This window comes from Ahaetulla prasina, chromosome 13, assembly GCF_028640845.1.
Source record: "Ahaetulla prasina isolate Xishuangbanna chromosome 13, ASM2864084v1, whole genome shotgun sequence".
In the NCBI taxonomy this organism is placed as follows: domain Eukaryota; kingdom Metazoa; phylum Chordata; class Lepidosauria; order Squamata; family Colubridae; genus Ahaetulla; species Ahaetulla prasina.
Window position 1 is genome coordinate 21,300,790 of NC_080551.1, and position 26,314 is coordinate 21,327,103.

General features: G+C 46.5%; 2 protein-coding genes across 12 annotated transcripts in view; one reads left to right on the forward strand and one right to left on the reverse strand.

The window, feature by feature from the left end:
• The window catches only part of BBS4 (Bardet-Biedl syndrome 4), a 40,753-nt gene extending 33,770 nt beyond the window's left edge, over nt 1–6,983 (forward strand). For 8 of the 10 annotated variants that reach the window (XM_058156216.1, XM_058156220.1, XM_058156223.1 and 5 more), the window contains 6 exons: nt 287–439; nt 2,755–2,926; nt 3,235–3,304; nt 3,825–3,963; nt 4,320–4,509; nt 5,920–6,982. In XM_058156216.1, coding sequence (XP_058012199.1) covers nt 287–439; nt 2,755–2,926; nt 3,235–3,304; nt 3,825–3,963; nt 4,320–4,509; nt 5,920–6,065 — 870 coding nt within the window. In that variant the 3' untranslated portion in view covers nt 6,066–6,982. The other 2 variants (XM_058156219.1, XM_058156218.1) reach the window with 2 other exon arrangements.
• Nucleotides 6,984–8,429: 1,446 nt separating this feature from the next.
• ADPGK (ADP dependent glucokinase) lies at nt 8,430–25,673 on the reverse strand. Of its 2 annotated transcripts, none has more exons than XM_058156476.1 (8): nt 25,454–25,673; nt 22,967–23,280; nt 20,914–21,139; nt 16,934–16,996; nt 16,483–16,603; nt 14,630–14,826; nt 13,844–13,942; nt 8,430–12,624 (listed from the first exon to the last, which is right to left on the reverse strand). In XM_058156476.1, the coding sequence occupies exons 2-8, from the start codon at nt 23,182–23,184 to the stop codon at nt 12,076–12,078; spliced, it is 1,473 nt and encodes a 490-aa protein (XP_058012459.1). In that variant the 5' UTR covers nt 23,185–23,280; nt 25,454–25,673; the 3' UTR covers nt 8,430–12,075. The 2 variants fall into 2 exon arrangements, with proteins under 2 accessions (XP_058012459.1, XP_058012458.1); XM_058156475.1 differs by having other exon boundaries at nt 8,430–12,627.
• Between the last annotated feature and the right edge of the window lie 641 nt (nt 25,674–26,314).

Here is a 26,314-nt window from a genome sequence, read left to right on the forward strand (position 1 = left end):
GAAGGCCAGACAAGGAATAATGGATGGAAACTGATCAAGGAGAGATTCAACCTGGGAATAAGGAGGAATTTTCTTACTGAGAGCAATCAACCCATGGAACAGAATTGCCTTCATCACTGGAGTGTTTCAAGAAGAGACTAGAGTGCCATCTCTCAGAAACGGTGTAGGGTCTCCTGCTTGGGCGGGGGGCTGGACTAGATGATCTACAAAGTCCCTTCCAACTCTGTTAATCTGTAAAAGGTTTTCTTCGTTGGCCTACTTCATTTGGGCTTCTTGTCTTTCAAAGGCCATTTTGGCAGCTGGCAGTATGATGCAAACCCACGGGGATTTCGACATGGCTCTCAGCAAGTACCGGATTGTGGCTTGTACTGTTCCTGAGAGCCCCCTGCTCTGGAACAACATCGGGATGTGCTTTTTTGGCAAAAAGAAATACGTGGCGGTGAGTGTGTTGCCTTCCTGTTTCTTGTTCCCCCCTGTATGTTTCAGTAGGAGGAAGAACAGAAATTCCCTCCCTCAGTTTCCCATTGACTCTTTCTCTTCCTCTATAGCAGGGAGGTGTATATAAGTAGTCCTTGACTTACGGCCACAATTGGGACCAGAATTTCCATTGCAAAACCAGGCAGATATTAAAGGAACCGTGCTCGATTTTACAACTTTTTTTTTTGCCATAGCAATAACAAAGCCTTTAGACTTATATACCGCTTCACAGTGCTTTACAGATGGAAGGCTGAGTCAGCCTTGAGCCGGTCAGGATCAAACTGCTGGCAGTGGACAGAGTTAGCCTGGAATGCTGCATTTGACCACAGGAAGGGAAGGGAAGGGAAGGGAAGGAAGGAAGGAAGGAAGGAAGGAAGGAAGGAAGGAAGGAAGGAAGGAAAATAAGTAGCAATAGCACTTAGACTTAATACCGCTTCACAGCCCTCTCTAAGAGGTTTACAGAGTCAGCATATTGCCCCCAACAATTTGGGTCCTCATTTTGCCGACATCAGAAGGACGGAAGGCTGAGTCAACCTTGAGGATCGAACTGCTGATACTGGGCAGAATTAGCCTGCAATACTGCACTCTAACCACTGCGCCAGCATGTCATGATTGTTAAGTGAACCACCGCAGTTGTTCAGTGAATCCAGCTTCCTCCATTGACTCTGCTTGCCAAAAGCTGGCTGGGGAGGTTGCTGAAGTGGCGACCACATGACCCCAGGACGCTGCAACCCTCATCAATACACGCCAGTTGCCAAACGGCCCGAACGTTGTCGATGCTGTGAAAATCGTTCAGTGTGAAGGACAGCCTTAAGTCACTTTCTCCAATGCTGTTGTAACTTCGAACAGTGGCTCCACGAATGGTCGTAAGTCAAGGACTACCTGTCTGTGTTTCTCACATTGCTGTGCTCCTTGGTTGTGAGAAAATTGGGTGCCCTTTCTTCACCGTTTTTTTACTTTGTCTGTTTCCTGGTGCATTGCTTTCCTTTCAAGACCTCTGGCTAGGGGGGGAAGGGGGGCTGCACACACACACACACACACACACACACACACACACACACACACACAGAGGAAGAAGGGAGGAGGATGTATCTTGTTCGCCCCGACATTTGGAGAAAATAAGAAACAGCAAGGAAGGCACCCCTGCTGCTTCTCCATTTCCCCGTTGTGCGTTCTGCCTCTGGCATCTTCTCTCTGGAGCCTCCTGATTTGAAGGTTTTGTGAATACTCGATCAGGCACCAGAATCTCTCAGTCACTGAACCCCCAACCTTGTTCTTGAGGGTTGTTGTTTTTTTGAGGGGGGGGTGCACACACACACTGTTTGATATGCAAACTGTTCCGAGTGAGCGAGGGTCCGTGTTGAAAGGGGATTTATTTCCCCCGCTGAGCAATTGACAGCTTTTCTTTCTTTCCTTTTTTAAAAAAATCTGAACTATTTAGCTACCTTGCCACATTCGACACTTCATTGGCTCTTCTCTAGCAAAAAATTACCGAAGTATGGCCTCTTGTATCACACGTGACCTTCGGAGGTCGGCTGTGCCACCCATCTCAGATCCACTTTGCCCTGTTGCTGGGGTTGGGAAGCACCTTCGAGCTAGGGAAGAGGAAGAGGAAGGAAAATTGTCTTTGCCCGCTCCCTTCTCCAGTCAGCGCAAGACAAAAAGACATGTATTTCTGCACTGGCACTCATTTACCTATCTATGCCAGGGGTCTCCAACCGTGGTCCCTTTAAGACTTGTGGACTTCAACTCCCAGAGACCCCTGCTTTAGAAGTAACTCAAGGCGGCAAACTTACATAATACCTCTTCCTGGTCCAATTTTCCACCACATAGCAACATTGTGCAGTGGATTGGGCTAAGAGAAAGTGATTGGCTCAAAGTTATCCAGCTAGTTTTCCTGGCTATGGCAGGACTAGAACTCACTGTCTCCTGGTGATTGGCCCAAAGTCACCCAGCCGGCTTTCAGGCTTAAGGTGGGACTAGAACTCACTCTCTCCTGGTGATTGGCCAGCCGGCTTTTATGGCTAAAGTGGGGGACTAGAACTCACTGTCTCCTGGTTTCTAGGCCAGCACCTTAACCACTACACCAAACTGTCTCTCAGTGGATGGATCAGTCAGAGCAGATTGAATTACATCTCATTATGTTCACCTTACCCAGGATTTGCAGGTGAAAAATAGAATTTCTTTTGGAGAAGGACAGTGTTGTTTTGTAGAGGCAGCCAAGGCCCAGAAGGTGACCTTGGGGCATCCCAGTGACCAAACAATGTTCTTCCACAGGCCATCAGCTGCCTGAAACGGGCAAACTACCTGGCACCCTTTGATTGGAAGACCCTGTACAATCTTGGATTGGTCCACCTGACAATGCACCAGTATGCTTCAGCCTTCCACTTCATCAGCGCAGCTGTCCACCTCCAGCCAAAGTTGGCAGAACTTTATATGTTGTTAGCAGGTATCGATGCTGCCCTTGCTCTCCATGCTTCCTTATTTAAAATTCTTGATTCCTGCCTCTGGAAACAGCTGCTTTGCTATGATAGCTAGTAGTCATTGATATTATATCTCAGACATCAGGTTTTTATTAATGATCTTCTTAAAAACAATTATACTAAGATAATTTCACCATAAGAGTGAGGACGACGTTCATTCTTTAAATCGGAAACGTCATTGGTTCAAGGGTGAAATATAATTCAGTTTTTCTCCATATTAGGAAGCTAATAAAACCCTTCCGTTTCCCCCCCCCCTTTTCTTTCCTTATTTTAGTTGCCCTGACAAATCTTGAAGATCTTGAAAACGCGAGGCTAGCCTATCAGAAAGCTTCATCATTGGACACGTATGTCTTCTCTACTTCCTTAATTTTAGAGAGGGCTTTCGCTGAACTCAAAGAAAAGCTATGCTGATAAGAGCAGGGGTGTTCAGCCATGGCAACTTTTAAGAGCTGTGGACTTCAACTCCCAGAATAGCAGTCTTCCAATATTTGAGGGGCTGACACAAAAGAAGAGGGGGTCAATGCAGGGGTGAAATGCTCCCGGTTTCAACTGGATCGCCTGATCCGGTAGTGATGAAGGCACGTGGTTCAGAGAACCGGTAGCAAAAATCTACTTGAGCAGCGGGTTGGACTAGAAGACCTCAAGGGTCGCTTCAAACTCTGTTATTCTCTCTCTTCCTATCCTTATTCTGATCCACTGCCTTGAACATGATCACAGAAATCAAGCCTCTGTAATCCTTTCTGTGTGAAAAAATTTGGTGACTACAATGCAGTTGGTCACATTTACCTACTTCCTCCATTAACTGGCCAGATAAATCGATGTTTGTTACTTCAAGGTTAAGACTGTGTTTCTTCTGGCTTACAGGGGCAACCCACTCATCAGCCTGAATTACGCAATCCTGCTGTACAATCAAGGTGATAAGGAGGAGGCTGTTGCTCAGTACTACGAGATGCAAAGAAAGGTCCATGCATTAAAAGAGAGCACCCTGGATTTTGACCCCGAGGTATGTTGATTGTAAACTACTAAAGGGAGCTTCCACAGCAGGGGAGCAGAGTGGTTGACCTAAACCAGAGGTGTTCTGTTACAGACGATACCTCTGTTATTGAAAGTGGGCATCTTAAACCTGTACCTTATTCAAGTTAAGAGGATTCCATGTGTATCCCTCTCAAATATTAAAACGGCGTCTGGCAATCGCTGACAAATCGAGACCTTTTTCTGAACGGATATATAAGCATCTCTCACAGTTCTCTTATTTCCTTCAGCAAAGGAAAAAATTGGCACAGGGCTCAGGTAAAATCTGCCACAGGAGATTTGACCAGGCATTCAGTTTTTCTTCTTCTTTTCCTCTTGCGTGGTCAGATGGTGGACATAGCCCAGAGACTGGGCACTTCCTTACAGCTTGGAGACGTTGCAATCTGGGCTAAACCTGGTAAAGACTCAAAACCGAAGCCACGAGGGGCTGCACCCAGTGCGCAGCCATTGGGTTCCAATCAAGCTCTGGGGCAGGCAATGTCTTCTGCAGCTGGCTACGCAAAGACCATGGGTCAAGGTAGGTCTCCTGGCCCTCGTTGGCTTAAGCAGAATCCGTTCTGCCTTCTCGATTCTTCTCAAGGACTCTGAGAACTGGGAGCTACTCAGTAAAGCTTGTTTTTAGTGGCCCCCGACATATCTTGGTAATGGTTGGTTGGTTTACCCCAGGGGTCTGCAAACTAGGCAACTTTAAGACATGGGCACTTCTGGGGAATTCTGGGAGTTGAAGTCTACAGGTCTTAAAGTTGCCAAGTTTGGAGACCCCTGGTTTAGCCACATCTTTGTATCTAGTGTTTCCCCTGATTAAAAGCAGTGGTGAAATCCAATTTTTTTTTACTACCTGTTCTGTGGGCGTGGCTTGGTGGGCGTGGCTTGCCTTGGCAAGGCAGGGGAAGGATACTGCAAAATCTCCATTCCCACCCAACTCTGGGGCCAGAGGTGGTATTTGCTGGTTCTCCAAACTACTCAAGATTTCCGCTACCGGTTCTCCAGAACTTGTCAGAACCTGCTGGATTTCACCCAATTAAAAGGAAAGGTAGCCATAACTAGAGCTAGGTAGAGCATCATATCTTGATTCCATAGCCGTCTCTTCTCCTTCATATCAGATATTTCCTTATCTATTTTGATTGGGAGCTGCCCAGAGTTGATTGAAAGATGGGTGGCTATACAAATATTTTAAATATTTAAATTGGGGCCACCAACATAACACAACAGGGGTCAAAAATCATTAAGCAGCAGAGCTCATCTGACCCAAATAAAGAGAAGGATAAGAGGGGAAACCCTCCGATGAAATCTCGACTCAGTTTCGCAGAAAAGAAGCCGCATAAGATTTCCCTTTTGTCTCGTTAATGGCAGGGAAGCAGAGAGAGAAAGAGAGAATATGAACAGGAAGAAGTAGAAAGGAAGCCTACAACACGTGTCTCTTCAAGGTGGTGGCCCCGGAGTGGGGGAAGGAGAAGCAGTTGAGTGATTTAAGAACCAAATTCAGAGTTGTAAAATTGTACATACGAGAATTTTTTAATTAAAGAAGGAAACAAAGTAAAAAAGGATGGCAGGGAAGAATGGGAAGGTGGAAAATTCTTGACGGACTAATAAGCCCTAATTGAGTCGTTTAGTGCATCCACCTCTCCGAGGATGATGGGCGATTAAGAAATACAAAATATAAATCAATCTTAAAGGGACATTCAAACGTCTCAGACCTCTGTGGATGTTTAGGTTCTTTACCATGTTTCAATTCCTTTGGTAACGAGAAAGCATAACAGATCCATAAAATAAACTTAAGTGGTAGTAGAGATCAATAATGAAGTACAGAAATGTTAACCTTCCAGCATCATAAAAGAAGCGATAATATCAATATTCATTTCACCGCTTTTTAACCGGAACAGAAGAATATCGGTATCACTGCTTTGTGCTCTCTCTCCTTCTCCAGTTATTGGAAGCTCCACTCATCTGACAAAGGCTCCTTCCTTACCTTTGGAGCCTAAACCCAATGAACCTCCTCCTCCTGAGGAACTCTCATCTAGTGTAAAACCACAGGAGCAAATTCAACCCATTGAACAAGCCGAGGAATCTTGAAGAGACGGCCAGCTTGGAACTGCTTGTAGAGTGGCCTAGTCAACCTATTGGATGCACGGGGACAAGGTGCATTTAAGAATCCTACAAACTTTGCACCAAACCAAAGAGTGCAGGAGTCCTCTCGCTCACAATTAGTTGAGCAGATACTTGGAAGTAGTGTTGTTTCCTTAACATTCCACACATAGGCTAATGAAAGATGCCACAAAGGTAGGGACAAGGGTTTGGGTAGCTTTCCCTGGAAACCACTGGACCTTCATAACAGGAAGAGAAGTGAGTTTAAGTTTTTACTAAGAGATGTCTCTAGATGTTGAGAGTATAAGCCCTTTCTAATCTAATATTTTTCTAGTGATGCCGAGTTACTTTTTGGTAGCATATCGAGCCGAAACGAGCCTTGGTGGCGCAGTGGTTAGAATGCAGTATTGCAGGGTAATTCTGCTGACTGCCATCAGTTTGATCCTGACCGGCTCAAGGTTGATTCGGCCTTCCATCCTTTCCGAGGTCGGTAAAATGAGGACCCAGATTGTTGGGGGCACTAGGCTTAGAGAGGGCTGTAAAAACACTGTGAAGCGGTATATAAGTCTACCTGCTATTGCTACTGCGACTTCTGGACTCGTCACCCAGCTGTTCTATTGTATAGGCATTTCTTTGTATATCCCTCAAACAAATTAACTGGGTAGAATCCAGCTGCTTTTGTATGACTTCCGTTTCCTGCCACTTTTGAACCCCTGGAAGCATCTAAGAGGAGATTTCATCTTCCTCCACCAATCAAGATGGTGGAATTTACTACTCGATGACATAGTAGAGAAGTACATACGTGCTCGCTTCGGCAGCACATATACTAAAATTGAGAAGTACTTGTATTGGATGGGTTAAGGATTCTTTTGTATAAATAAAAATGCGATGAATTAACTAAAATCCCTTCTATATATTGCTTTCCCCATGTTCTTGAACTCCCCTTCCGTTGTGAATTTAGTATGGTCATTCGGCTGGTGCACAACCAGAAGCTGCCGGGGGGGGGGGTATGTGTGTATGAGAAACATGACAACAAGGGTGATACTGTAATTTCCACCCTTTTCGCACACACATCTTGTTGCATGGAGACACAAAGGGGCAGAGCTCTCGCAGTGTGACAGCACAATGTGTTTGGTCATTTTGATAAAAGCATCAAATCCTTTGGATGTCTCCGTCCACACCTCTCTCGGACAATTATAAAACGGCTGGAAAACTCAATAGCAAAATAGAAATTACCCTTGGGAAATACATACATATGAACCAGCTGCTGGCACCCCTAAAATTAGTTACAACTGCTGAAGCAACCAAGAGATTTTACAGGTTACCTTGAGCAAAGCTTTTCCTGGAAAATCTGGGATATCTGTTTAAAGGGGAAAGCAGAGACGAGACTCTCTCAGGTATATTAAAATCTTGATTTGAAGAAGGAAAATGTATCTGGTTGCACTAAAGCAGGGATGTCCAACCTTGGCCACTTTTAAGACTTGTGGACTTCAACTCCCAGAATTCCCCAGGCTGAGGAATTCTGGGAGTTGAAGTCCACAAGTCTTAAAAGCAACCCAAATGGCCAAGGTTCGACATCTCTGCAATAAAGCATAAACCGAAACACATGCCCCATTGCCCAAATAGGTAGGTTTTGACTTACAACCGGTCACTTTGTGATCATTTGAAGCTATGACGGCCCTCCCTAGCAATAGCTACGACCCAGTTCTGAATTTCCATCAGCCAGCACCCCCATCATTCCCAACTGCTTTCACACGACATAACATATAACATAACATAACATCAGAGTTGGAAGGGACCTTGGAGGCCTTCTAGTCCAACCCCCTGCCCAGGCAGGAAACCCTACACCATCTCAGTCAGATGGTTATCCAACATTTTCTTAAAAATTTCCAGTGTTGGAGCATTCACAACTTCTGCAGGCAAGTCGTTCCACTGATTAATTGTTCTAACTGTCAGGAAATTTCTCCTTAGTTCTAAGTTGCTTCTTTCCTTGATCAGTTTCCACCCATTGCTTCTTGTTCTACCCTCAGGTGCTCTGGAGAACAGCCCAACTCCCACTTCTCTGTGGCAGCCCCTGAGATATTGGAACACTGCTATCATGTCTCCCCTAGTCCTTCTTTTTGTTAAACTAGACATACCCAGTTCCTGCAACCGTTCTTCATATGTTTTATCCTCCAGTCCCCTAAACTGCTTAGAGAGGGCTATAAAGCACTGTAAAGCGGTATATAAGTCTAAGTACTATTGTTACTGCACTTCTCTGTTTTGGCGAGAAGCAGCATCTCGTTCCCTTAGCTTTTTTGGGGTATCTGTGAAGTATATTTAAAAAAAACAACAACAACCAAGAGAGGCCACTTTTGTACATTAAATGCAAAACAACATTTATTGAAAACACCATTGCACAGCATCGTAAGATTTTCTTTTTTACACCCATATATATATATATATATATTCGAGACCTCGTACTTGATTTAAAAAATACTTATTTCATAGGAACTGTGCAGGCAGAATACTTTGGCAAGAAAAGCTATTCAAGACACCTCTTCAGAGAAGGCTCCTACAAATGGTCCACTCAATCCCTGCTATTATTTATTGGCAAGCAAGAAAGAAAAAGGCAATTTTCGTTTCACAGTTGAGTTTTGCAACTGCATGTTTCACAACTGCCTGGCACCAAGAAAAACCGATGCCTATGGTTTACCCCAGGGCTGTCCCAACCTTGCCAACTTTAAGACCTTCGCTCCCAGAATTCCCCATGCTGGCTGGGGAATCCTGGGAGTTGAAGTCCACTGGACTTTTAAAAGTTGCCAAGGTTGAAAATCCCTGTTCTAGGGCAGAGGTGGGAATCACCCAGTTCAGACTGGTACCTATTGAATCTATGCAGTTTAAAGCACATTTGGACCTCCAGCCAACACCTCCCTGAGAATTTGGATAACATGATTGCAATGAATTACTTTTGATTCGAATGAAAACGATCAGGCAAACACTACGGACAAAGGAATGATAGGAAGAAGCCTCCTGGGATTCAGAAAAGCTCACAAATTTGCAATTATAATTTCTTTTAGCCGTCATCTTGGGCCATCATCATCTTGTAGCTCAGTTCCCCCCTTCAAATATATTTGGGCAACTACAGAATTTCTACTTCAGGTGTCAGCTGGGGTTTTTTAACTCCATCCACACTTGAAGGAGGTCTCGTGAAGGAGGATAAAGGAAGTTGTGTAAATCTTCAGCTGGTATTGCTACTTTGCTTTTGTGCAGGGTTCGCCAGATTTGGTCATTTTTAAGACTTGAGGACTCGAACTCCCAGAATTCCCCTTTCCCCAGCTTTGCTGGCTGAGGGATTCTTGGAGTTGAAGTCCACAAGTCTTAAAGTTGACAAGGTTGTAAACTTGGCTATATTCCAAAGTAGAAGGAATGCAGTAAAACAGAAAGGCCACAGATAAGAAAACATGGGAATGGAACATTAAATCGGGCAATGGATCTCCCAATCCAGCCTGGATGACTCTAACTAGGATGAAATTGCTAAAAAAAAAAGAGAGGCTTGCTAGGTTTGTACAAGATGGAATTGAACCTGAAATCTACAAGGAACTAAGACAAGGAGCGGAAAGAACAACTATGGAGTGTTTGGTCCCACGTAGCCACCCACATAGTGGCCCCTGTGGAATTAAAGCAATGCATCAGCATAAGCCGTGCAGAATCTGTAGAACAGGGGTGTCAAAACGCAAGGCCCGGGGGCCGGAGCCGGCCCATGGGGTGCTTAATCTGGCCCACGGGGCTACCCTGGAAACAGCGAAGGACTGGCCCGCATTGCCTCTGCCAGTGAAAACGGAGCTCGGGTGGACTGTGCGCAGCCCTCCTGAGCTGTTTTCGGCTGCAACGGACTTCTGCAATCCTTTGCCAGCGAAGATGGGAGTTCAGGTAGACCGCACGCAGCCCTCCTGAGCTCTGTTTTTGGCTGCAACAGCCTCCTGCAACCTTCCGCCAGCAAAAAACAGAGCTTGGGGTGTGGGGAGCATTCAGGCCACCACAAAGACCCCTGGACATGAGTGATGCCCACCCACCCCAGCCTCCCCGAGTTCAAACACAACCCTGAATGAAATCGAGTTTGAACACCCTGCTGTAGAAAGAAGCTGCACATTTAACTGCCACCATTTCTCTCGTTAAAAAAGAGCAGGTGCAAAAAAAACAAAAAGAAAAGAAAAGAAAATGCATATTCAAGTCTTCTAATTTTTTTAGCTGCTAGCTCCTCATTGCCACCATTCTGGCGTTCCCTCTTCCAACCGGACTTCGAGCAGAAGCCCACCCAAAGGGGACCCATTTCCACTGGAGTTCTCGCATATTCAGTCAGGCAGAGAAAACAGCACCCTGGAAATGACAAGGAAGAAACATCCATCCGTCCGTCCGTCCCCGGCCACCGCAGTCCCGATGCGAGCCGTTATCGTTGCTTTCTGGTGAAAAGACAGGATCCAGTTTTCCAGAACAGGATCCAAAGAAGCGTTTCAAGTGCACATCTATTCCGTCTACGAAGGTGTCCGTTTCAAGGGAATGCAACATTTTGGGGATTTCAACCAGGGAGAGAGGGATGTTCCCCCACCTCCCCGCTTTGAAAACGAATCAATAAAACATTCCGACGGAGAAAAAAAATTTCAGGAGGTGCTATTTTTCTAACTGAACCTTGAGTCTGAATAAGTTTACAAAAGGGAAAAGTTAATGAACACAGCACGTCGCTTAATGAAGGTCACTCAGCAACCATTTGGAAGTTACGACGGGCCCCACAAAAGGTACTTACGACTCGGTTTATTGTTCCGATACCCTCCCCAGGAATGTGATTCTATTTTGGTCGCTTGGCAACCAGATTGTCGCATTCTGTGGATACGTAAACCATCATTTTTTTGGTGATTATTTTTTTTTTTTACGGTTTCGGACGTTTTCTTTTACTTCCTGGCAAACCCTCTCCGCCTCCGCCTTTGGATAAAACGGATTTGCTTAACCGCCACGAAAAGTTCACAAAATTGGGCGCAGCCACAGGGTAACCCGTTTTAACCACAACTTACGGTCATAATTCCAGACTCAATCCTGGTTGTAAGGCAAGGGCTGCTTCTGTACATTATTAAGGTCTGCCGGCATTAATCCCATTCTCTCACAATCAAAGATTTCAGTTCCGCCGTTAGTTATACGTTTTATCTCACCCTTCCTCTCTGGGACTTAAAACCCACTCCTCCTTCCTCTCGCCACCACAATATAAATGACAACCACTGAAGTCTAAACACTGCGGGGGGGAGTCTGCTAAGACAGTCTGTTATTAATAGCAGTTGCTTGCAATTACTGCAGGTTCAAGTCCCACCAGGCCCAAGGTTGACTCAGCCTTCCATCCTTTATAAGGTAGGTGAAATGAGGACCCAGATTGTTGGGGGCAATAAAAGTTGACTTTGTATATAATATACAAATGGATGAAGACTATTGCTTAACACAGTGTAAGCCGCCCTGAGTCTTTGGAGAAGGGCGGGATATAAATTCAAATAAATTTTTTTAAAAAAAGGGAATAACTTCTGATTATTTTGAAAGCAGCCCTAGGTCACTTTATGAGCCTAAGAGGAAAATCCTTCCCTTGCCTGTAAATGGGTTGTTACCCCTTTGGAAGTAGGAAAGTTAAAAGGGAAATACATTGATCTTCCAAGCAAGTATAGGAAGTTGGCTGATAGGATTCTGAAAAACATCCCTATATCCCACCTAAAATAATCAGGCACCACAAACAACCTCACTTTAGAAATTATAGCAAATTAAATGGACTTAATAAAAAAATAATAACTGAGCGCTTTGCTTTCGCGCTTCGGCCAAAAAGGGCTGATGGTTGCGTTACAAACATTCCTATGGCAAACAGTCCAAGTTCTGGATACCATTTATTCTCTCTCCCCTCCCCCCCTTTGGTTCCTGATCCAATCTTGACTTCCCAGTCTGTACCTGCTTGGTCCGACATTTTGGAGTGATCTCTCTTATTCAGCGGTTAGTGAGAATGGATTTCTGAATACAGGAGTCCTTCGGCAGAAATGGCGTCCCCGAGGCCCACAGTCCGCAGGGGGCTTTTACACACCAGCACAGGGGTGTAGTGGAAAGAGACGCCGTTCCGGTGCCACACCGATATGGGCTCCTTTGGGTTTAAGGAGATTCTGGAGGCCCCGTCCGTCTTGGAAGTGGCAAACTCCAGTGGTGCCTTCAGGAAGACTTTGTTGGCGTCGATGGTCTGGGTGGCACAAGCTTGGGTCCCCGCCACCCTGGCTCCGGCAGCCACGGCCGCCACCTGGTTGGCCCAATAGCCATCCACGGTAACCAGGAGGTGGTAGGCCAAAGTATGGAAGTGGATCCGGGTGAGATCCGAAGCCTTGGCTGAAGTCCTCCCGTGTTCTTTCAAGATCCAGAAAAGGATGTCGCTGACAGTAGCCACATCCGGGACGCCGTTCCAGGAGGTTAAGGAGGAGTGAGGTCCCGAGGCTGCCTGGGTGAGGAACAGCAGCTCCTGTTCGTTCAGACCGATGGAGTTCACGAGAAGGAAGATCTGCTAACAGACAGAGCAAGTGATAGGTTGGCAGTTGGAGGAGTCCAACTTCTAAAGATTAAAGCAGGGGTATCCAACCTTGAGACTTTCAGCTTCCAGAATTCATGCATTGCTGGCCGGGGAATTCTGGGAGTTGAAGCCCACAAAAGTCTGAGATGTGGCCACCCCTGGATTAAGACATAAAATATACTGGAAATTAACACCACAGCTTTGGATCAAGCATGTCGTGTCCCACTCCTCCGCTGACGGCCGGGTCAGGGAAATCCGAATCAGGCTTGCCTCTGCAGCTCTGCCCAAAGTCCTAGCAAAGTCCTCAGAGCAGGCAGGAGACCAGAAAGTGACTTCAGCAAGATAAGTTCGACTTTGCCTGATTCAGAGACTGCCAGAAAGCAGATCCTTTATATAGGCCATGGGGTGTGGCTCCATGACTCAGCACTCATTAAGGCCTGCCTCCTTCCTTCTGTTGCCTCCGCCTATCCAGTCTTCTGATGCGAGGGTCACTCCAATCAGCAGCTGTTGGAAATAAACTTTCCTCAGGCTCACATGTTGTGGAGGAGGGGGAGGGGTCTAGCTGCTCCGTTTGCCTGGGCATGGAGCCAGGGCTGGGGCCGGGGGATGCTCCCTCCTCTGCAGCCTGCTTGGGCATGGAGCCAGGGCTGGGGCTGGGAGGTGCCCCCTCCTCTGCAGCTTGTCTGGGCATGGAGCCAGGACTGGGGCCGGGAGGCATACATTCCTCCGTGTTCGGGAGCAGATAAGAAGGCCCCGGCTGCTGTGAGAGCGGGCAAGACACAACAAAGCATGCCAAAAGGACAGCTGGCATTCCTTGCCATCTGAAATAATTAACTGTGGGCCTGTGGAGTCTGTGGTGACCTGCCTTTTGGTACCGTACACCTGGATCTCCACCTGCGACCATGCTGGTTCCCGACTCATAATATGTAAAATAGGCAGGTCGTAATCTCCAACCAAGGTCTTTCCCTCCACATGAAACAACTTTAACTCTTGTCTACCGCATCCCAGCTACTTTACATTCAGAATTTTCAGAATTTCAGGGGGTTTTTTCCAGATTTTTTTTTTTTATTGGCCAAGTGTGACACACAAGGAATTTGTCTTGGTGCATAGGCTCTCAGTGTACATAAAAGAAAAGATACCTTCATCAAGGTATCATCTCACAACTTCCATCTGTTCTGAAGGTGAGAAGAGGCTCCATCATTGTGATTACCTGGTGAATTATGTCTCTCATGAGGTCTGGGTCGGTCATACCGGCTAATTCCAGATGGATTGGGACGTCGGTGGGAATGTCAGAAATGGAAGCGACGGCCTGCAGAAACACACATACACACACACACACGAACAGTTCAGATTAGGAGATGCAAAAGGCATATGGGAAGATAGCAGAGGGGAGGAAACCATCCAATGGCGTCAGCTTCTTTCTGATTGAATAGCTGTTGCGTCAATGAGTGGTTGGTGAGCCTCCAAGCGTTATCTCCTTACAGAGCAAAAGAAAGTGTTTGACTCATCTTCCTACACCAGGAGTCGGCCACCCGCAGCTCCGGAGCCGCATGTGTGGCTCTTTCATCCCTCTGCTGCGGCTCCGTTGCTGGTCGGCTCCATAATTGATAGGGGCACGCTGCAGTCCAGAGACTGGCAAATTATGGCTCGCAGGCAAAGTGTGGCACAACCGGTTTTTGTACGGTCTACGAGTTAAGAATATTTGGACAGACAGCAGATGGTCAAGCCTGAGCCTCAAGCAAGCTCCTAAGGTGAGGGGAGAGCCAGGATGGGGCGTCCGGGGCAGTGGCCTCTCAGCAGCCTCCTTGCTGATGCACCAATGCTGTTTAATGGCTGCCATGCTCCTTGGCCCACAGATCTGTCAGTCATGCCCGCAAAGATGGAGGAAGGACAGAATCTGGATCCTTTATGGATAGAGCCTGCCAACTCCTGGTCTAATTTACATTATCCTCCCATTTGGAGCATCTCCTGACTGCCATGCTGGTGAGGATCTTACCTCTCGGAGCCTCCTCTGGCGTAGCTCTCTGTTCTGTCCTTCCATCATATGGAACCCTGAGAGCACCACCAGGTCTGGCTGAAATTCCTCCAGGCTGGACACGAATACTTCTAGCATGTTCATGGCCCCGTTGGACAGGTCATGGGAGAAGATGAATCGGTTGGCGTTGGGAGCTCTCAGCTCTCCCCATTCTTCACCTGGATGAGCACAATTCCCCCCCAACACACAAAACGCCGGCATTACATGGAATCTTTGCAGACACCGCCTTGCATGTGTGACAGCTCTTATAGAGAAAAGGAGGACTAGGGGCGACGCAACAGCAGTATTGGACAGGCTCCCACAAAGAAGGGGGTTAATTTATTTTCCAAAGCACCAGAAAGCAAGACAAGAAACGATGGATGGAAACTAATCAAGGAAAGAAGCAACCTGGAATTAAGGAGGAACTTCCTAACAGGGAGAACAGTGGAACAGCTTGCCTCCAGAAGTTGTGGATTTTTAAGAAGAGACTGGACAGCCAATTGTCTCAAATGGTCTAGGCCAGGGGTCGGCCATCTAAACACTCAAAGAGCCACAAAGGTCCTAACCGGAAGCCCCCTGTTCAAATCTGGAAGTCCAGTTCCCCCACCATAGAATCTCCTCCTAGCACGGCATCCTTTTTTCTCTGCCGACCAGAAGTCCGGTTCCCTCACCATAGAGTTTCCTCCTAGCATGGCATCCTTCTTCCTCTACCTGTCCTAACCGAATGCCCTATCAATTGTGGAGCCGACCGGCGACAGGGAGCTGCAGCAGAGGGATGAAAGAGCCACATGTGGCTTCAGAGCTGCAGGTTGCTGACCTGTATAGGGTCTCCTGCTTGAGCAGGGGGTTGGACTAGAAGACCTCCAGGGTTCCTTCCAGCTCTATTCTGATTGGTTCCGTTATCAGGAAAGGAATAAACTCTCTCTGTTGACAGTGTGCCATTAGGTCGCTCACAGTTTTGGAACTTCTGCCAGTCAAGTAACTTACATGTAGGTCCTTGAGTTATGACCATAATGGAAGCCTGTACATTATGGCTGTAAGTTACAATGGTCATGTGACCGAGCCAATATTAGGATCTTTCTGGCAGTGATCATAAAGCCAGCACTGCAGCCATTAAGCAAACGCCACACTTGTAATTAAACATCAGTTTTGGGCAAAAACACCGTAAATCCTTCCCAGGTCGGTCAAATGAGGACCCAGATTGGGTCTCTGGTGGCTCAACAGACTAATGCAGTCTGTTATTAACAGCAGCTGCTTGCAATTACTGCAGGTTCAAGTCCCACCAGGCCCAAGGTTGACTCAGCCTTCTATCCTTTATAAGGTAGGTAAAATGAGGACCCAGATTGTTGTAGGCAATAAGTTGACTTTGTATATAATATAAAAAAGGATGAAGACTATTGCTTGACATAGTATAAGCCGCCCTGAGTCTTCGGAGAAGGGCGGGATATAAATGCAAAAAAAAAAAAAAAGATTGTTGGGGCAAATATGACTCTGTAAACGGCTGAGAGAGCTGCAAAGCACTGTGAAGTGGTATGTAAGTCTACATTCTATTGCTATCGCTATAATCAATCAGAGTTTTGTGATGATCAAATTTGTGGTTTGTGATGGTGTTGACAACCAGGGGGTGTTCATTGGACACATAAGTGCTGTTTTTGTCAACCTTGGTGACTTGAAAACAGGTGGACTTGAAGCTTTGCCGGCTGAGGAATTCTGGATAGCTGAAGTCCACACGTCTTCAAGTGGCCAAGGTCATTCGTGACTACAATATATTAACGAGGAGAGTCCTTTACACTACTCCACCAAGGAACTATTTTGGATCTTCAAATGGCACATACCTGCTTGGTATTCCAAGATGAGATGATATTCATCTAATTCTTGAAGTGATTCTGGAGGGACCATTACATTCTCGTCAAGCAATTCGTGAAGTTTGGGCCCAATTGGGCCACAAAGTAGAACCTACAAGACAACAGATTACCTATCGATAATAACTTCTCGCAAATTAACTGCGTTCTTAAAAAGATTTTTTTCCAATTTTGATCCTGGTCATTTAGAGGCGAAGGGTGCCAAAAACATTTCTCTATTGATAAATTAAAAACAGGACATAAAAGTCCACCACGCATGTCTGCAGAGCCACATTTCTTCTTTTGGGGATTCTATTGCAGAAGATCTAAATTTGGTGAGCAGACGCGTGTCATTTGTCTGTATTAATCGTAAACTACATTACGATAGACAAAAAGCCAGTGGGACAATACAATTTCCAGTTACAGGCAAAAGAATAAAGTTTACCTTTAAGTCTGGATGAGATGCAATTTTCTGGCCAATGAGCGCGGCATTTCCTCCAACATACAACTGCAAGAGAGTAAGAAGTCACTGAACCCCACTTTCCAGCGAGGGACATCATTAAGTCTTTGGCCAATACCGTCATATAGGGAGATAGTTGCCATTTTAAAAAACCAACCAATTGAACGTAAGTATAAGGTTATAATTGAAGTATAAGGTTTCACCGGTCAATGCTATTTTCCAGCGCTGCAGATTCCTGCACAGGCAATTTTACAAATGCATAAAATTGAAAAGGGGGGTGGTGGAGGAGGATGGTGAGAACAGGTAGGATTGTTTGCGAAGTTTTCTTTGATTATGAATTCTCAGTTCCTGGCTAGATCTAAGCTTTTTATTCCTTGACATATTTGCTGAGTCTTTGCAGCCATTTTCAGTTCTTCACTGCTTTCAGTTCTATTTTAGCTCTCTCATCTGCTGGGCATATTTTTTTGATGAAGAACAGAATGCAAACTCAATTAAAAAAAAAAAAAAGACAACTAATCTTCGTAAGCAACACTTCACCGCCCAGAGAAGACCAGCAGCCTTCCCGCTTCCAGAAACACATTCTGGATCAGCGTCAGATATCAGCTAATTCCAGTCTGCTACTAAATCTCCGAAAATAAATACAAATGAGATAACTCTAGTTTTTGTCTGTATAGAAGTGGGAAAAATCCACACACACACACGCATACGTTCCTTGAGCTCATGCAGAAAGCCCTCCAGCCTCACAAAGGCCTCGTAAAATGCAAGTGTGATAAAACGGAAGAATCTTTAAAGCCTAACCCAAATTAAAAGTGAGATTGAGCAATGATAAAACAAGCTGTCAACTCACACAGTGGATTTAGAGCTTCTGGCGCAGCTGGCAGCCAACAGCTAGCATGACTTCGCAGAAGTTTACATAGCTGTAAATCTTAGAAGATTCGCTATCGGCCTGAAAGTATTGAATAACCACTGGATTAAGGTAGCCTTGGAAAAGGGGGGGGGGTTATCTGTAGTACTGGGCAGAGTTTCACGTTTTCATCCTTCAAATCCGCTGAACATGGCTGAAGGGAGATTTAATTACAAAGGCTGATATGCTGATACCAATTTCATCCCCAAGCACTGTTGCATAGATAGATAGATAGATAGATAGATAGATAGATAGATAGATAGATAGATAGATAGATAGATAGATAGATAGATAGAATAGAAATAATAGAATAGAATAGAATAGAATAGAATAGAATAGAATAGAATAGAATAGAATAGAATAGAATTTATTGGCCAAGTGTGATTGGACACACAAGGAATTTGTCTTGGTGCATATGCTCTCAGTGTACATAAAAGAAAAGATACGTTCATCAAGGTACAACATTTACAACACAATTGATGATCAATATATCAATATAAAATCATAAGGATTGCCAGCAACAAGTTATAGTCATACAGTCATAAGTGGAAAGAGATTGGTGATGGGAACTATGAAACGATTAATAGTAGTGCAGATTCAGTAAATAGTCTGACAGTGTTGATGGAATTATTTGTTTAGCAGAGTGATGGCCTTCGGGGAAAAACTGTATACACACACAGCTATCCCCAAATGCCTTTATTAAAAGCAAATTAAAAGGGAAAAACACAGGAGTTGACTCCCGCTGACCACATCCAAGCGGTTTCCTTGGGAGCATTACATCAGAAGTGATTTGCCAATGGCTTTCTTTGGCTCAAATGATCTCCTTTGGCACATTTGGCAAAGGTCCAGCTCTCCGGGAAAAAAACTCTCATGGCTGGGAAAGGCAGAAAAAAAGAGAAGGGGGGGGGGAATAATAACCAGCAGCAAACACAGTCCACTGGAAGAGCTGAAGGACCAGGTTAAATTGTCTTGGAGAAAATCTAAGTAGCTGCTAAGAGTTGACACTAACTTGATGGTACATACCCGTGTCTTATAAAACCCTGTCTTTTTTTTTTTTTTTTGAACCCTGAAATAAGCGGTTGGCCTTCTTTTCGGGAAGGTCTTATTATTTTGGGGCAAGACGGGGCTCCTCTTGCTGTGTTACCCGATTTCCAGCTCTGTCTTCCTAACCAAAGGAAATGGCTGGGAACCGGCTGCTCATGCAGTTAAATATTTTTGGGGAGGGCTTATTTTAGCGCATGCGCTCAAAAGACCAATTGGGCTTATTATCCAGGAAGGTCTTACTTTCGGGGAAACCCTGTAATTAATCACCAATAAGATCTGGCTTTCTTAAAAAGTCTACAATGCTGGAAAAGACCGAAGGAAAGAGAAGGGGATAAGCAGTAATAAGGGTGATGGACTCAAGTTACCATAGTAATGGGAACACCTTTGGATGGAAGACTTGAAGGACCAGGTTAGGGACAGATTTCCCCAAGAGAAAATCGATGTGGTTGCTAAGAGTCAGCAACAGTTTGATGGCACACAACGAATCAATCAATCTTTGGGAATATTTCGTCAACTTTCCAGTTTAACTCTGGAATTCCCAGGAGATTCAGCCCCAATCCTGCTTATCCATCAAGATCAGGTAGCGGCCAAGGCCAAAAATGCTTTTTTAAAAACTAATTATTTTTTTTATTTACATTTATATCCCGCCCTTTTCCGAAGACTCAGGGCGGCTTACAGTGTATAAGGCAATAGTCTCATTCTATTTGTATATTTACAAAGTCAACTTATTGCCCCCCCAACAATCTGGGTCCTCATTTTACCTACCTTATAAAGGATGGAAGGCTGAGTCAACCTTGGGCCGGGCTCGAACCTGCAGTAATTGCAGGCTATTGTGTTCTAATAACAGGCTCCTAACAGCCTGAGCTATCCACGATACAAACCAGGTTTTTGGGGGGGATTTTTTATTTTATTTTTTTAAGAAAACAGGAGAGTCTCGTCATTTAAAAACACCACAAAATGGAATACGGGACAGTTTTTGGGGAGGAAAATAAGAAAAAAGCTGATAGGCAGGTGGATCGGCCTCCCGGAATACCCCCAATCAGCTGTTCCCAGAGGTGAATTTTAGGAACAGGTTCCTTGGTTGGTTGGGAGCTCTGTGCCTTGCTTTTTTTTTCTGCCTCTGAAAGCCTCCAAAACAGAACTTCAGAAAAAACGCCTCTGAAGCTCTGTTTGGGGGCTTCTTTTCTGAAGCTCAGTTTGGGGGCTTCTTTTCTGAAGCTCTGTTTGGGGGCTTCTTTTTGAAGTTCTGCTTGGGGGCTTCTTTTCTGAAGCTCTGTTTGGGGGCTTCTTTTCTGAAGCTCTGTTTGGGGGCTTCTTTTCTGAAGCTCTGTTTGGGGGCTTCTTTTCTGAAGTTCTGTTTGGGGGCTTCTTTTCTGAAGCTCTGTTTGGGGGCTTCTTTTCTGAAGCTCTATTTGGGGGCTTCTTTTCTGAAGCTCTGTTTGGGGGCTTCTTTTCTGAAGCTCAGTTTGGGGGCTTCTTTTCTGAAACTCTATTTGGGGACTTCGTTTCTGATGCTTTTTTCAGCCTCTGAAACCTCCGTTTGAGAAGCTGGGTGGGGCTACATTCGGAGTATAAGACGCACCTAGATTTTCACCCTCTTTTTGGGAGGAAAAAGGTGTGTCTTCTACTCCCCAAAATACGATAGCTTGGGTAGTTTATGCTTTATCAGATCGTAGTTAGTTGGAAAAACGGTCTTTTTCAAACTCAGCCCTTTGAGTTTGAAGATAGGTGGATTTCAACTCCCAGAATTCCCCAGCCAGAACTTTGCGAGTTGAAGCCCACACATCTTAAAATGGCCAACACTGCCATAGTCTAAGCAGAGACCAAGACTTTTTGTTATTTTGGACACGGATAGTCAGTAATACAAAAAATGGGTAGTAAAATGCAACACTTGGCTCTGGAAATTGAAGGAATGCTTTGGGATCCTTAACATCTCTGGTTCGGGTTCAAATCTTGCAGGCTTCTAGAAGATACCAACTGAGCCACGAAGATCTCCTTTCCCAAGCCGAGAGCTCACCTGTGCGCCAGGATAACTGGACGCCATTTGCGCGATGCGGTGGAAGGCATCCGCGTCGTTGAAGAAACGTTCTGCAGCAGCGCCCTTCCCCATAAAATGAAGGAAGGCTTCTTCCAGTTCGGCAGCGGAACGCAAGACCGAATGGTCTTTCCCAGCCTCACCGCGGAAGCCGAGGGCCTGCAGCAGCTTCACCCCGGACAGCACCACGTCCACGCAAGCGTTGACCCTGAAGAGAAGGGAGAGCGGCCATCTCAGCTCAGGGCTATGCACAAAACCCTCCCATTCGCATGAGACCTTCTACCTTACAATGGATGACAAACTGTACTTTGGAAAAACAAAGACCAGCACTTACTCTCTCACACATTCACACTCACACACACACACACAGAAAATTCCCCATGATGGAAAAAAAGACCACCTTCCTTGTGCCACCAAAGCAGGCAGCCAACGGATGGATTCTGCCTGGCAGACACATCCCAGAAAATAAGAGTTCAGTTGGGATGGTTCTTCTCCATAATGTTGTGGTTCGCCAGCAGCCCGTGAAGCTGGCAACGGTATCGGACAGCGATGAGGCTGAGAAAGAACAGGAGCCAGTCCTGGAGGCTGGGGAAGGCCTGGATGAGGGCTCTGCATTGGAGGCAGAGGTGGAGCCAGGGTCATCGGGGAGTGATGTGCAGACTCCGGAGCTACCAGAGGCTGACAGTAGTGAGGCAGAGGAACAGGAGGAGCCTGTTCCTAATGCACACATGAGAAGAGCTGCCAGGAGGCAAGAGCAGCTCAAGCAAAGAGGACAACTCGGAAGTAGGACCAGGAGATGATTGGCTCATAAGGCTTAAAAGACCAGCAATGGCATTTGAGCTCTTTGCCGGAAAACAACGTTGATAGCTTTGTCTTGTTGCATTTGTTTTGCATCGGTGTCTTCTGAACTTTTGCCAAGAAAGGCCTTTGGCAGTTTGTCTAATTGGACTAAAGTTGGTGATAGGACTGAGGAATTTGTTTTGGGAGGAATTTGCTTTAATTTAGTTGGACTACGCTGGGAATGAAGTAATTCTCAACCGTTTTAGTAAAGTTTGTTTGTTTTTACACTGACTGAGTTTACTACTACCTACTTGGGTCAAAACACATAAAGTTTTTGACACACAGGTAATTTTCGACTTACAGCAGTTTGTTTAGTGACCGTTTGAAATTACAACGGCATTGGAAAAAAAGTGACCCGTGACCTGTTTTGGCACTGAAGGCTGCTGCAGCATCCTCGTGGTCCCCATGATCAAAAATTTGGATGCTTGGCAACTGGCATATCTTTATGACAGTGGCAGCGTCCCGGGAACACACGGTCCCCTTTTTGCAACCTTCTGACAAGCAAAATCAATGGGGAAGCCAGATTCGCTTAACAAACCATGTTACTAACTCAACAACTGCTGTGGTTCACTTAACAATGGTGGCAAGGAAGGTCATAAAACAGGGCAAAGTTCACCTAACCATCTCGCTTAGCAATTGAACATTTTGGACTCCACGGCGGTCATAAATCAAGCACTACCTGTTATGGCAAACAATGGAGGTTTCCGTTAGCTGGGGATCATCTAGGCAACCATCTCTCATGCTGATATTTTTTAAAAAAACATAAAACCTCAAGCGCCGTTAAATTTGCGCATTCTACAACACTACGACACAGTGGCTAAGATGCTGAGCTTGTCGATGGAAAGGTCAGTTCAGCGGTTTGAATCCCTAGTGCTGCGTAACGGGGTGAGCTCCCGTTCCTCGTCCCAGCTTCTGCCAACCTAGCAGTTCGAAAGCAGGTAAAAAACGCAAGTAGAAAAATAGGGACCACCTTTGGTGGGAAGGAAACAGCGTTCCGTGCGCCTTTGGCGTTGAGTCATGCCGGCCACATGACCACGGAGACGTCTTCGGACAGCGCTGGCTCTTCGGCTTTGAAACGGAGATGAGCACCGCCCCCTAGAGTCGGGAACGACTAGCACATATGTGCGAGGGGAACCTTTCCCTTTCCCTTTCCTAACTCTACATCACCCAAACGAATCGGTCGATCAATCCTTACCCCACAGCGACTCTGCTCCATTGCTTGGCTGGCCGGGTGATGAGGGCATCCCAGGCCTCTGCCATGCTGCTTTCTGGAGACCCCAAGTCCCCCTGAAGTTGGTACAAGAAGGGGTCCAAGAGATGCTCCCACAGGAAATCTGGCCAAGTTGGGTCCAGCCAGAAGACGTAGCCGGTGGCCAAGGCCAGCACAGCCACACACAGGGCCTTGTGCCACATGGTGAAGTCTTGGTTTATATGGAGAGGTACTCAAAGGCTGGCAGCGGTCGAAGGGGATTCAGGGATCACCATCCATCTGGGAACAGATCCCGCTCTCTGAAGAGAAAGAACAGAATTCAAGCAATAAGCGGAGTTTGTACAGACGAAGCCGCCCATAAGCCAGCTTTATGGTGGGTCATTTGCCCCCTTCTTGCAGGAGAATTCCAGGTGTTTCGATTCCCAGTTGTGGCTTTGTTTCTTTGGTGCTTTGGCGACTTGAAAACAACCTGCAACGAGGAGAGAGAGACTCGGAGGAATGGGTTGGGGCTGGGGGAAGGTAAAAAGCCGAAGAAACAATTCAAAGGATGAAGCCTACCAGATTTGCAATGGTCTGTACGAAATTTAAGAGTAAGGGGGGGGGGTCGGTTAAATTAGTTTTATTGTACAGGTAGTCCACGACTTACGACCCACAAGGGAACCCAAAATTTCTGTTGTTAAGTGAGACATTTGTTGTGAGTTTTGGCCCCTTGCAATGGATGGCTGTGAAAGTAAGGCCACACTGGACTCCCTGGAGAAGAGCCTAAGGCTGGGAAGGATGGAGGGCCAAAGAAGAAGGGGACGACAGAGAACGAGGTGGCTGGATGGAGTCACTGAAGCAGTTGGCATGAGCTTCAATGGACTCCAGAGGATGGTAGAGGACAAGAAGGCCTGGAGGAACCTTGTCCATGGGGTCACGATGGGTCGGACACGACTTTGCAACTAACAACGTGGTAGCTCAGGCTGTAAAAAGCCTGTTATTAGAACACAGTAGCCTGCAATTACTGCAGGTTCGAGCCCGGCCCAAGGTTGACTCAGCCTTCCATCCTTTATAAGGTAGGTAAAATGAGGACCCAGATTGTTCGGGGAGCAATAAGTTGACTTTGTAAAAATATACAAATAGAATGAGACTATTGCCTTATACACTGTAAGCCGCCCTGAGTCTTCGGAGAAGGGCGGGATATAAATGTAAATAAAAAAAAAACACCACAACAACAGTTGTTAAGTGAATCACTGCTGCTGGTAAGTTAGTCACTCGGTTGTTAAGTGAATCTGGGTTTTCTCCATTGACTTGGCTGGTCACGAAGGTCACCAAAGATGATCCTATGACCTTGGGACACAGCAAAGGTCATAAGTATGAACCACTTGCCAAGCCTCTGAATGTTGATCTCATGATCCTGGGGATGTTTCCAAGGTCGTTAACTGTGAAAAACGGTCCTAGTTCCCCTTTTTTCCAGTGCTGCTGTAACTCTGAACGGTTGCTAAATGAAGGACTACCCGTATTAGCTTTGGTGATTCTGCCTTACATAGAAAACAGAGAGTGTGGCTTTGTGAATGAGTATTATTCACTTTGAGGGGCGCTGTGTGTGTGTGACAGAGAGAGGTATGTGGATGATGGGTTTTTTTAGTCGTGAAGCATCTGGATCGTGCCACGTCTGGAGGTCTCGCCGGTTGGGGATGATGGGAGAGGCAGAAGAGCCCATCTCCAGGCTGGACGAGGCTGTCACGGCTGGGGATAATGGGAGCTGCCGAAAAGGAAAGGGCTCGAGACGATGGGGGCTGTAGTCCAGCGTACCTGACGGAAAGGGAAGAGGAGCAAGCAAGCTGGGGGTGATGGGAGCAGCTGCAGCTTTAAAAGCCCGAAAGTCGACAGGAAGAAAGGAAAGGGTTGAGATGCTGGGAGAAAGGGAAGGCAGCATGCTGGCTGGGGATGATGGGAGCTGCAGTTGCATAAGCCCGGAAGTGGACAGGAAGGGGTTGAAATGCTGGGAGAAACGGGAAGGCAGCATGCTGGCTGGGGATGATGGGAGCTGCAGTTGCATAAGCCCGGAAGTTGATAGGAAGCGGTTGAGATGCTGGGAGAAAGGGAAGGCAGCATGCTGGCTGGGGATGATGGGAGCTGCAGTTGCATAAGCCCGGAAGTGGATAGGAAGCGGTTGAGATGCTGGGAGAAACGGGAAGGCAGCATGCTGGCTGGGGATGATGGGCGTTGGAGTCCCATCTATCTGGAGGGCCCTGGACGATGCTCAGCGGCTGGGAACCATGGCCCAAGGCCATCTGGGGAAGGCCAGGAGAAGGAAGGGGGGTGGGGATGATGGGCTCTGGAGTACTACCCGAGGCCCAACAGAGGATCCTGCCTCCTTTCCCGCCCCCCCCACTCCTCCCACTGCCAAGCAGGCACCCCGGGTTTCTGCCGCCCTCCGCCGAGAGAGCCGGGGAGGCCGGGCAGCAGGAGAGCCGCAGGGAGCCTTACCGTCCCGGGTCGCCTTCGGCCGGGGGTCTCCGTCCCACCGCTACGCCGTTTGCGTCCCTCGGCCGCGCCGCCCCGCATCCGCCGCCGTAACTTTCGGTAGGGAATAAGCGGAGCTCCTCTACGGAAGCGGCGTAGCGGGCTCGGCACGGGAGCCTCTCAAGGGCGCAGCGGCCTTTCCAGAATGCGGCAACGGAAGCGTAAAAGCGGCCGGACCTTCGAGCGGGATATACCAACTTTCCGCAAAAACGGGGGGGCGGGGAGGAGAGCGGAAAGAATTCTAAACGACTACGAATCGTGCACTAAGCCGATGGGATAAAAGGAAGCCCCGCCTTTTTTCGGAAGAAACCATTGGGGAGCGGCGGCGGGGGACGGGGGGAGGGATAAAACAGTAGAGTGTATAAAAGGCGAGACAGCGTGACGTAGTGCGGCTTTTATGATGTGTGTGTTTTTTTTCTCCTTCTTGCGAGTTTGCATCGGTAACACAGATTGGATCTGATGGCTCTCTCGGTCCAAAGGAGCGAGGCTGAACACGTGCATCCGTCCTGCCTTTGCTAACCTTGGATCTCATTCAGCAAAGGCAGCGCTGCCCGTTCAGAATCAGCGAAATCTAGGACTGAATGAAGCAGCTGAGCGGGGGAAAAATTAGAATAGTAGAGTAGAATAGAATAGAATAGAATAGAATAGAATAGAATAGAATAAGAAAGAAGATATGGAATGGAATAGAATACAATAGAAGAATGAAAGAATAGAATAAAATGGAATGGAATGGAATGGAATAGAATAGAATAGAATAGAATAGAATACTAAACGAGACTAGACTAGAGGAGAGGAGTGGAGAACGGAGAATAGTATAGAATTGAA